General features: G+C 39.2%; 1 protein-coding gene across 3 annotated transcripts in view; it reads left to right on the top strand.

The window, feature by feature from the left end:
• Window positions 1-10,589, top strand: part of ALKAL1 (ALK and LTK ligand 1) — a 108,997-nt gene extending 98,408 nt beyond the window's left edge. For 2 of the 3 annotated variants that reach the window (XM_089678421.1, XM_089678419.1), the window contains 3 exons: window positions 1,150-1,233; window positions 4,634-4,707; window positions 9,970-10,589. In XM_089678421.1, the coding sequence (XP_089534547.1) occupies window positions 1,150-1,233; window positions 4,634-4,698 (149 nt within the window). In that variant the 3' untranslated portion in view covers window positions 4,699-4,707; window positions 9,970-10,589. The remainder of the gene's footprint in view (window positions 1-1,149; window positions 1,234-4,633; window positions 4,708-9,969) is intronic. The other variant, XM_089678420.1, reaches the window with a different exon arrangement.
• Window positions 10,590-12,683: the final 2,094 nt, after the last annotated feature.

The raw sequence follows: 12,683 nt of genomic DNA, 5'->3' as shown, positions 1-12,683 counted from the left end.
GCTCCCACCATTAGTACTCTCAACCACTCTTCTACCTAGTTTATTCTGAGGAATAATTAATTCTTCCTTCCAGAATAATTATATATACTGGAGTATTTAGGAGACAGGGACAGAGTATTATCACCCTATAACCAGAAATGCCTGCAGAAAGACCTTCATGGCTGAATCACCAGATATTGTTATAATTAAATGAATAATTTTTTAAAATAATAATAATAAAGCCTATATGATATTTTACAAATGGTATTTACCTATACTCGAATGAGCATCTATTCTGTTTTCTTACATACTTTACTAATCTATAATGTTCAGAATTAATGGCTAAACATTTTAAATATTTCATATTTACCATTTGCAACCAGTAGGCAGAGCATTAGGGTTTGTTCATGCAGATGTCTGTTTCATTGTCCAACTTGTAAAATAAAAGTAAGGAGGAAGATTTTTAATGTAGTAAAGAATAAAAGAAAGAGTGCACCAACCTAGCGCATTACCTCAGTAAACAGTAGATGAATTTATTAATAAAATATACTCACAAGAGTAGCAGTAAAATAGGCATATAATAACCATAGCCAACACAGGGTTACAGCTCACGTACAAGTTCCATCCGAAGGGGAGATAAACTCATATGTGAGGCCCTGTGAGGTATAATAACAATTAACAATATATTGAGAGGTGACGTATCTCTTTATGAATAGCTCTGATGAAGAAGGGATCACCCTTCGAAACGCGTTAGCTTGAACAAGAGTTCATCTCCCCTTCAGATGGAACTTGTATGTAACCTGTAACCCTGTGTTGGCTATGGTTATTATATACCTATTTTACTGCTACTCTTGTGAGTATATTTTATTAATAAATTCATCTACTGTTTACTGAGATAGGTGCGCTCTTTCTTTTATTCTTTACTACAGTCCATATCAAGCTTCCCCAGCTTCGTAATAGAGCTGCACAACCTTTGATCAGTATTGGATGAACATACTTTCTCATTAATAATCTTCCTCTGATCAGAGCCCCTGAGCGCAGGAGATGGTGGATGTATGTGGAAGATTTTGAGTGCCATGGGTACAATCTAACTATCTGTTCTGCCTTATTAATTCAGCCTATGTCTTTAGAAGGGTTCAAGTAAACAGATTGCCTTCACTTTTATTTTAGCAGGTCCACTAATAGTCTCAGCGGAGTGCAGTAAACAGTTCTATCGACTCTACCACAACACCAAAGACTGTTTAACACCATCATGTAAGTAAAAATTAAATGGGAACTCTGGCCTATTTTATTTAAATGTGCATGCAAAAAAAAAGATTTAAACTGATTTATGTGTGTGTATATATGTATGTGGATGTACATATATATATATATATATATATATATATATATATATATATATTAGTAGTGACCAGCGCTCTCAAAATAATTATTTTAATATTGTCTCTGTATGACCGAAAATCAGATATTATTCATCAATCAACTTCTTCCTGTGAATCCAATCTTCCTATACAGTGATCTTCAAAAAAAAGAAATATAATATAATGTAGTATGCTCAATACGCCATGCTTCAAATCCTGCCCAATGTACTCACATTTATAATAAATGACCATATGTGTATTTGTTCACCAGTGTTCTTCTTTATCTAACCTTACCCTTCATATACTTGGCATATATCCAATCAATCAATTCTCAGATTCTCTTCAGCTCTGTGTCTCCTTGTGTCTGGTACTCTACACGATTTTACCCAAAATACAAAATACCAATATAGTGTAATACTGTTTTCTAAAAATCTCTCTCAGATGGAAAGCCACTCACAATATAATATATTAACTATGCATTCCCATTAATACCCATAGTATGATCCTCCAAGTGAATCACCTCACCAAAGACACTCCAAGCTCCTTACCAAACTTCCAATAAACTGTGCTTTAAAATAAACCATTCCACCCTCTTGCTCTTTACCAGCATGACATGCAAATGGTCCCCCAAAAAACAAAGACTAATATAGTGTGATATTGCTTATACACAACGCTTGAAAATAAAACTTAAAACCACTCACATTTCCATACCACCAAAACAGTGCATATACCTTTGAATGATACAAATCCACCGCATGCAAATGTTTAATAGTGTCACTCCATGCACCTTTCCAGATTGGTGCCGTTCAAATCACATTCCACCAATCTCCTCCAGTTTCAACAGTCCCCTTCTTAAATCCAGCTTCTCATGCAAGAAATATCATACAGAGGCCATAGTGCAGTAAATCCTTAAACAAAACACATATTTATTAAAATCTATGCACTTACAAATATTCAGTGTAAAAAAACTCCTGTAACCACTTCCAAAATGGCTGCTGCAGTACTTCCAGCATCTGCAATTGCATTCATTCTGGCTTCTGACGTCAATTCTGACCAGTTTCTTCATCAAGACTTCTTCCATACGACATCGCTGGATCGGAATGGGGCTCAGGCAACCTTTAGGGGGGCTGGGGGGCTGCTACACAAAGGTTTGTTTACCTTCATGCATAGAATGCATGAAAGTAAAGAACCTTGTGCTTTTAGAACCACTTTAATTGAACAAGCTGAGGTTATTATTATTATTATTATTATACAGTATTTATAAAGCGCCAATAGTTCGCTCAGCACTGTACATTACAAAGGGGGACAGAACATGTGACAGAACAACAACAATACAATGCAAAGCATGAGGGGATCGAGGGCCCTGCTCTTTCGAGCTTACAATCTAGGAGGGAGGGGATGGTGGCACAGGAGGAGATAGCTGTGGGGGATGGGGTGGTAGGAAGAGTGGAGGAGGTTGGCAAGTTAGCAGGGGGTGGGGTAGGCTTCCCTGAAGAGGTGGGTTTTCAGGGTGCGCCTAAAGGAGAGGAGAGTAGGTGATAATCTGATGGGTTGGGGCAGGGAGTTCCAGAGGATGGATGACACCCTGGAGAAGTCCTGGAGGCGGGCATGGGAGGAGGAGACCAGGGAACTAGAGAGAAGGAGGTCTTGTGAGGAGCGGAGTGTGCGTGCTGGGTGGTACTTGGATATTAGGTCAGTGATGTAGTTCGGGGCAGTATGGTGGATGGCTTTGTACGTCAGTGTTAGGATTTTGAATTTGATCCATTGCGCAATTAGAAGCTAATTGGTTTCTCCGCAGAAGTGAGCCTGATTTTGCACTCTCCAGCTTTAGTAAATAAACCCCACTGTTTTTAGTCATTGCAGAGCCAGCTTTTTTGTTTCTCTGTGCCCACACTGACTGTTTTCTCTCTTGCTGGGCCACATCTTGTTAAAACCTGTTTTCATAGCCTCTGCAGAGTCTCTCTCATCAGCTCTTTGTATAGTATTTCTATCTGGTGCTGTGTGTTTACATTCAGTCCACAACTGGTAGGTAGGAGGCACCTACCTTATGGGCCACAGGGCAAGATGAAGGACACTGCTTAAGAGGAAATGAAGTGCTGTATGAGTGGAATGTCACCCCATCTCACAGTTACCTGCACAGTAACAGGAATTGAGTAACAGATGGCAAGTTATAAGGTGTGAAGCACTGAAAGAAGGCTAGTGGTGGGAGAAGAATGCTGTTAATTATAATTTATTATAATTTTCTAGGAGTTAAATTCATGGTTTGGGTGTGGAGGCTGGGAATTACTAAGAAAAGTACTGCAAGGTGCTGCTCAAGGGTTAATTACTGAAAAGTTGCTGAATTCCTAGGGAATACATTAATGCTGTTGTGTGGATTGCTGGAGAAAGGTATAGAAGTAGGGGAGTGCTATTGGGTGCCGATTACCTAGTTTACTGGTAAAATATGTTATTGCTTTACATAAATTGCAGTTATGGAGGGATTTTACATGTCACACTTGCAGTCATGTCACTGGCAGCAAATGACCAATGACAGGATCGCTAGGCTAGGTCAAGAGACAAATGAAGCCATATGGATGCATAAAAATGCAATTGAATACATAATTTGTGTGCCCATGTTTTTTATTATTTTTTTATTGTTCAGGCATGAAAGCTTTTTAACTGTTACTGTTGGGGCAAGCTCTTTGAAATAATTCATCAGGCCCTAATCTTACAAACTTAGAGAAGCACTGAGCTGACAGCTTTTTTTTGTTTTTTTTAGGTTTTGGATAGAGTGGAGATGGATTAAAACACCTATTAGGGTTTTATTGCTGTCTGTGCCCCTGTTAAAGAGATTCACCCTCTCTAACCCAAAATTGGGATTTTCTTTTACTTTCACTTTTGATGATCATGGTTTACCATTATCCTCAAAAGTGAAAGTTAAAAGAAAATCCCACATTTTGGGTTGTCCCCAGAAAAGTAATAGAGGGGGAATTTTTCCAATGGGGACACTAGTTCTGGTGACCTTGGGGTCCCCATGGAATTCCCTTAAGTTGTAGGGATTTTCTCTCCCTGTTTTGGCTATGGAACACAAAGTGAAGGTAAATCTCCCCAGTGGGACACAGATGGTAAAAAATAAACTGACAGTGGTTATGACCCTCCCTTACTCTGTCCAATATGAGAAAAATGTTTTGACTATAGTTCTACTTTAACAATTAACATAATACTTAACAGTTTCCATAAACTGTGTATGCATTTCAGTACTTAAATACACATTTAAAGATATTATTTTATCAATATATACTTTCTTTTTACAGATTACAAAAGATGTGCAAGGCTGCTAACAAGGTTGGCTAAGAGTCAGTTGTGTGCACAACCCTAAATTACTGGTGTAAGTAAAACGACTGTATACATAAAACACTGGCTTCAAATCTATATTTATTGTTTGAAGAATGGAGGCATGTTCCGCTGGTAGAATTAAGTTATTGTACAAAGCAATCACAATAGCAAGAAATCAGATTCTTTTTTTTTTGGCTATTTGCTAATATCAGAAGTTCCACTTTTGCTCAGTTATTCTCTTCTTTTGATAATGTCATTTGCCTGGCTTTCCATAATGGTCTGGTTTTAAAGTAGACTTAAACCTAATCTTTAAAAGTTTTATCTTGTTGATGCAATTCCAAAAGCTGTTCTCTGTCTAATGACAATGTCCTTATTCTAAATTGTAACAAGGTAGGAGAAATCTTTGCGCTGTAGGTGATCATAGTAGGTTAAAATGGATAGAGCTTTTGTGAGATAGATAGATAGACAGATAGATAGATAGATAGATAGATACCGTATTTGCCGGCGTATAAGACGACTGGGCGTATAAGACGACCCCCCTACTTTTCCTGCTAAAATGTAGTGTTTGGGCTATACTCGCCGTATAAGACTACCCCTCTTCCAGTGCACACCAGTGGGAGGAATAGTGCCCCATCATCGGTGTCAGTGGGAGGAATAGTGCCCCATCATTGGTATCAGTGGGGGGAATAGTGCCCCATCATTGGTATCAGTGGGGGGAATGGTGCCCCATCATTGGTGTCAGTAGGAGGAATAGTGTCCCAACATTGGTGTCAGTGGGAGGAATGGTGTCCCATCATGGTGTCAGTGGGGGGTGGAATAGTGCCCCATCGTTGGTGTCAGTGGGGGGTGGAATAGTGCCCCATCATTGGTGTCAGTGGGGGGTGGAATAGTGCCCCATCATTGGTGTCAGTGGGGGGGGGAATAGTGCCCCATCGTTGGTGTCAGTGGGGGGGGGAATAGTGCCCCATCGTTGGTGTCAGTGGGGGGGGGAATAGTGCCCCATCGTTGGTGTCAGTGGGGGGAGGAATAGTGCCCCATCATTGGTGTCAGTGGGGGTGGAATAGTGCCCCATCATTGGTGTCAGTGGGGGGTGGAATAGTGCCCCATCGTTGGTGTCAGTGGGGGGGGGGAATAGTGCCCCATCGTTGGTGTCAGTGGGGGGGAGGAATAGTGCCCCATCGTTGGTGTCAGTGGGAGGAATAGTGCCCCATCATAGGTATCAGCGGGAGGAATAGTGTCCCATCATTGGTATCAGTGACACCAATGATGGGGCACTATTCCTCCCACTGACACTTGCTGACTCTGTTCTCGTATGGTGCTGCTGCAGCCAGCATATGTGGTTGCAGCAGCACCTCTACACTGACCACTTACCTGCTGGTCCTGCACTCGATTTTCACGCGGCCGCTCGGCTCCACCCTCTCGCCGGTGATTGGCCGCCTGTGTGCCTTTCCTGAGCTACAGTTCTGGCGGCCAATCGCTGGTGAGGAGGCGGAGCCGAGCAGCCGCGCGAACATCCAGTGGCCGAACTGAAGGCGCAGCCGCGCTTCCTGGACCGGATCGTCGTGGGATCGGAACCAGGTAAGAAATAGCCCCTGCCCACCCCTGTACTTAGTGTCCCTTCCGTTAGGGGAAGGGGGGGGGCGGCGGCGGCACCGCGCCGCCCCCCTAAAAAGTGTCATGTCATGTTATACCGGCGTATAAGACGACCCCCGACTTTTGAGAAGATTTTTAAGGGGTAAAAAGTCGTCTTATACGCCGGCAAATACGGTAGATAGATAGATAGATAGATAGATAGTGCATTCAGACCTCTTTCATTTTTGTGTTATGTTGCAGCCTGATACTACAGTTGTTTAAATTCATGTTTTCTCATTAAACTACCCTCAGTACCTCATAATGGCAAAGTGAAAACAGAATTTTAGAAATGTCTGTGTATTTATTAAAAATAAAAAACCTGAAATATCACATTGGACAAAGTATTCAGACCCTTTGCATTTGAAATTTTCGCTCAGGTGCCTCCTATTTCTCTTTGTTGCTGAGATGTTTGTGCACCTTGATTGGAGTCCACCTGTGGTAAATAAATTGATTGGTCATTATTTGGAAAGCACACACCTCACAGCTGACAATGCATACTGTATCAGAGCAAAAGCCATGAAGTCAAAGGAACTGCCTACAGAGCTCAGATACAGGATTTTTGAAAGGCACAGATTTGGGGAAGGCTACAAAAACAGTTCTGCTCCACTGAAGGTTCCCAAGAGCACAGTGGCCTCCCTAACTCTCAATTTCACATGGAAGACATTTGGCATGACCAGGACTCTTCCAAGAGCTTGTCACCTAGCCAAATTGAGCAACTGGGGGAGAAGGACCTTAGTAAGAGAGGTGACCAAGAACCGATGGTCACTCTGACTGAGCTCCAGAGATCCTGTGTGGAGATGGGTCTAAGTTCCAGAAGGACAACAATCATTGCAGCCCTCCACCGATCTGGGCTTTATGGCAGAGTGGCTAGCCAGAAGCCTCACCTCAGTGCAAAACACATGAAAGCCTGCTTGGAGTTTGCAAAAAAACTTTTCTTTCAGAGTGAATACATTCAGTGACATTTCTAAAATGTTGTTTTTACTTTGTCATTATGGGGTACTGAGTTTAGATTAATGAGAAAAAAGTGAAATTAAACAACTGTAGTATCAGGCTGCAACATATCAAAATTTGTAAAAGTGTAGGGGATCTGAATACTAAATACCGAATGCACTGTAGATAGATACATAGACAGATAGATAGATAGATAGATAGATAGATAGATAGATACAATTCGTTGCTAAAATTTTATAGAAACTTTGACATGTATATATGTTTTCAAAAGTCTGTGTTAATATTTTAAAATATGCAGCTTTCATTAAAATAATACCTGGAGATACTACTATGAAGATCCTTCCTAATATGGGCTGACAACTGTCTCCCAATAGTATCCGAGCATTTTAGATGCCCCTCATGGAGACTACAAATGGCCTTGCCAACACACACTATAAAGGCATATTCCAGTTTGTCACCTTTGTGGCAGCCGGTACAGTGTATGCAGACAGGGAGAGGCTGGAAGACAAGGTTGGCACTGAGATACAAAAACAAAACAGTCTTTTAGGGGAAAATGTAATGTGTTGATAGTATTAATGGTTGAATTTTCACTAATCTTAGTGAATAAGGTGAAACAAATCAAAAATTCACTTTGCAAAGAATACTCCATCATGGGCAAGAACAAATAAAAAAAACCCAGTATTTTTGCTTGTGCACGACTGGATAGTTGAAGTCAGCACAGTTATCCAGTCATGGGAGAATTTTCATCTAGTTATGTTTAGCATACTTATCTCATGTCTGTAACCTGTAATAACCCAGACAGCACTAAAACTATTGAGGTAGGGCAACTAGAAGTTTTAGATGGTGACCAGAAATTCTAGCCTATATACGCACAACGTATTTCATTTGGAAATTAACTTTCAAAAAAGGAAGGGAAAACAAAATGTTGTCATTTGCAATCAAAACCCTTACAATGTTATCTTTAAGATAAAAATAAAAAAAAATTAAAAAAACGTGATGCCCCTAAGCTTAACATAAATAGTCACCAGAGGGGTATCAACCAATTAATCCCTGATGCTGGAAAATGTATAAGAATGCCGACTCACATGTGGATGACACAGTGGTGTCCTCGGAACCAAATATGGCATAGAGGAGAAAAGGGGGAAGACCAAGGGAAAGAGATCCCTAAGGTCAAGGGGTCCCAATGAGGGCAAACCGCGGCTTATATGAAAAATAATATAAATGTTTATTGTAAAATTAATTAAACAACCTTATAAAACCATGAAAAGGTAGACCTCACCACTTGTGACAGAAAGGGTTCCAAACGATGACACTGCCAGTGTTTTGGTGGTTACAACGCCATTAAAAAAAGTGAATAAGATGCTGACCAGCTTGGTATGTGTGTAAATGTGGGCTAAAATGTAAATAGAGACATGTAAAAAAAAAAAATCAACTGGCTTCTATTGTTACCTGTCTTACTCTTGTACAGTTAGAACAAAAAATAAATAATAAACACAGAGAACTCAGATATGTTTACAAATATACAATGAAGTCACGTTCTAGCGTTAAACACCTACTGTGTGTGAAGTTTATCCCCTGTTTATGTGCTACTGCAGTGGCTTTACATTCCTCTACATCTATGATCTGTGTTTTATTAATTAATAGTGGTTGGGTTACTAAGGAATAAACAATGTTCCCTCCATAAAGTAAATTTTCAGTAAGATTAGTGAATAAGCTAAAGATGTGTTCACTTTAACAATAATGCAATCATATATAACAGGGGTGTCTAACCTGCAGTCTATGGGTCACATGTGGCCTGAGATGACTATGAATGGGGCCCAAAACAAAATCATAAACTTACGTAAAACTGTTGATTTTTGGGGGAATTTTTTGCAAAAATGTGTTTACACATAGCAATCGTATATGGATGAAGAAAAATTTGACAGTATTGCTTTACTAACTTTACTAAGTTTTATTCTTCCCAAAGAAAAACCGCCCACTCTTCACAATCACCTTATTCATGTCGTCAGTTTTCGACAGCCCCTATATTTGTGAGCAATTATTTCCAAAGATGAAGCACACGAAGAACAAAATTAGAACCAAAATATCTGATGAGCACCTTGAGAATTCATTGAGAATTGCTAGTTTATCCATTGAACCAGATATTGATGAGTTAGTTTATCAAAAACAATGTCAAATATTACACTAATTTTATGTTGCCCCCTTTTACTTTTATAATAAAATATATTTTAAAAAAATGAAGTTTTATTACTCAGACAGGTACAATATCTGTATCCGTGATTAACTGGTGATCTGCCCAACTTTTTGTGCTCATCAGCTATCCTTATTGTTAGTGTATTTTATGTGTGGCCCAGGACAATTCCTTTCTTCCAGTGAGACCCAAGAAAGTCAAAAGATTGGACACTTCTGATTTCTTTCACTCCACTTCACATGATTGGGCATTTCATGTAAACTTCGCTCTGTTTACCAACCAAAGTAAACATTCACTTTGTTAAATTAAAATCGACTTTGTGACCATTCTACACTCCTTTAGTAAGCAACCCCTGTAGAGGCCTGTTACCAAGAGAAGTGCATTTTGGGCAAATGGAAAATCCACAAACTGTACAAGCATTTGTAATGGGGATTTAGGCACATCTTAACCTTTTAAAATGGGGACTTAGGCACATCATAATCTGTTAAAATGCTGTTCATAGCACTTGTACCTGACATCTTTTTTTCCCTTTAATTCTAGGTCTGATCTACTAAAACAGAACTCTGATTTGCCAAGAATGTGCCTTGAAATCGGATGTCTATACCATGATGATCTGAGTTACTGTTTTCTTATTAAAGCATCTTTTTCTTTTTCTTTACATTGAACATTCCATAGTCATGTGAATAAAACATTTTTTAACACATTGAACAGGGCCGAAAACAATTCTATTTATTTAAATACATTGTATATAATATTTACTAATGACATACTTAATATATATTATAATTATAACCACTCAACAGTGTCAGATTTTGTTTTTTTTTTCTTTCAGTTTAACATTTTTCCATTGTAATTATATAAGTTGCTCAGGCTCATACATTTTTATTTGCACTAATTTGAAGAGAAAAGAAATCTATATAATGAGAGATGACTATTCAAAGTAAGCTTTAAGGGAGATGTTTTATTGTCAGAAGAAGTGCTCTGATAATTTTATTGTCAGAAGAAGTGATCTGATATTGTATAATAAAGCTTTTTTTTTTTTGCAAAATATTGCACATGAGAACAATTGCACAATGTATCAGCAAGTGTGGAACATCTAAAAAAATAAACATAAGATACATGACTGGAAAACTGCAATGCAGTTTACATGGAAGAAATGATCTATTTGTGTCTAATTGTTTTGCTTATAAGATTCTGTTTCAGTGAAAGACTGCATTCTATAAGTTTTCGCATTTACATCTTAGCCATAACTAACCACTAAATAAATAGCAGATGTTGGTAATAAAACCCAAATGCACAATATTGTGTTTGTATGAACAACTATATTATTTATATAAATCATTCTAAGGTATTAGGGTCAAAGAGGCTGACTTATCTACAGAACTGAGTATGTTCACACAGTAAAGATTCACTTTAATTATCCAAACAAGTAAAAAGGAAATTATTCACATAAATAAAGCACATTTCAACTGAAAATCTATTTTATTAATTCAAGCATTGTAAATATCTAAATTTAGATTGGTATTAGCCTCTTTCAGTCCACTGCACAGCAGACCTCAGACTGGAGAGGGAGAAGCAGCACAAGGAGCTAATCAGTTGTACTACAGTGGTCACATGCAAACAAGGAACATGCTTATCAAAAAAGAGAGTAGAGTGACAGAGAGATAAGCTGATCAGTCAGCTGCTTTACTTTTACTGTGCAGTCACAGGCTGGTGGGTGGGTGGGGGGGTATGGACCTTTAAGGCAGGACATACATTATACAGTTTTCTGCAACTCATGGTTGAAGGAAATAAAATTGCTCAATTCCTCCATCAACACAATCTGTGCTAATGGGGGAATTCCTCCCGCTGAGCTATTGTATTCTGACAGCGGGAGGTTTCCTGGCCATCAGAATACAATGATCACTGCTGGCGGCTATAGCCAGTGGCAGTGATTGGCAGAGAAAAACAGACAGGCTGGTTGTACTAAAGTCAAATGATCAATCGTGTTTGGTACAACCAGCTTGCCTATAGATGGATCAAAATTTAACTGGTTTCTACTAACCCGTCCGAATTTCAATCTGTCTATGGCTGGCTTAAGTGCTACGTAACTGCAGCAAAAGAAAATCAGGTCTCCTGCCCTGCCAAGCAGAGCTTTGCTATCTAGTACAGCAGTGTGAATGTTACAACCAATTGAACAGATATACAAATCCTTTGGCAGGTTAAACAGCTCCCATATATGTAATTTCTGAATTTAGCTGAGTTCAGTCTAAAGCTCTAATAATCCTTAAAATCCTCCCTTAAGCTCCGTTCACACCTGTGCAGTTTGCTTTTTGTCTATTTTGCAGTGCTTTTTGCAGTTCGTTTTGCGTTTTTCTACATGCATTTGTGACTCATTTTTATTGCGTTTTGCTTTTTGTTCAGCTCTTTTTTTTTTTTGTTACAGTAGAATTTATTTTGGTTGCTGGACAGAATAAAAATGCAAAACATGGTAAAAACATGGCAAGAATGCACTACCATGCATTTCAGCAGCTTCTCCATTGAACTCTACTGTAGCAAATACGCTGCTTTCTGCTTTTAAAAAAGTCCCTGGCCCTTTCCAAAAACGCAGCAGCTCAAAAAAGCATAGATGTGAACGTGTTCCATAGGAAATCATATTAAATAGACTGTAGCACGTTTCTGCAATAAGCACTAAAAAACACATTGGTGTGAATAGAGCCTAACAGTGGATCTGCACCTGAAAGTATTAAAGCAGTAGTAAACACCGCTTGCTCACTTTTACCTACAGGCAGACTTATAATAAAACTTACCTGTAAGTACATGGAATAGATATTCACTACTCCTGCAGTCCGTGACATCACCAGCGTATGCATACTGTGCTCTGAAGGGACGGCATGCCACAGTGCCATGGCTGTGGCTCCCATATGCATGAGCAGGAGTGACATCATTGTGGCTCTGCCATTCAAATGGACATAGCCCTTAAACCCGGATGATAGACCAGGTAAAAATGAAAGCCCTGTCAGCGGTGGCAGTGCTTCACTGGAGGGCTTCATTTTAGGGTGTGTGTTTCATAATGTGTTAGTATGTGATGCATACTAGCACACTATACTCTTTGTTTGCAGGGTAATTTTTTATTTTTATTGTAACAGCCTTTATTACCGCGTTAAGTGCTCTTTTTGGCTAGGGGAAAGAAGAAGCGTTTTTACTTATTGGATCCTCTACTACCCCTGCAGATAGTGCTTTCTTATGCTCTGGCTGTAGACTGTCCTTTGGCA

This window comes from Staurois parvus, unplaced genomic scaffold (assembly GCF_062004578.1).
Source record: "Staurois parvus isolate SC_StPar_1 unplaced genomic scaffold, SC_StPar_1.0 ptg000205l, whole genome shotgun sequence".
In the NCBI taxonomy this organism is placed as follows: Eukaryota; Metazoa; Chordata; class Amphibia; order Anura; family Ranidae; genus Staurois; species Staurois parvus.
This window is presented reverse-complemented; position numbering and strand designations above follow the sequence as displayed.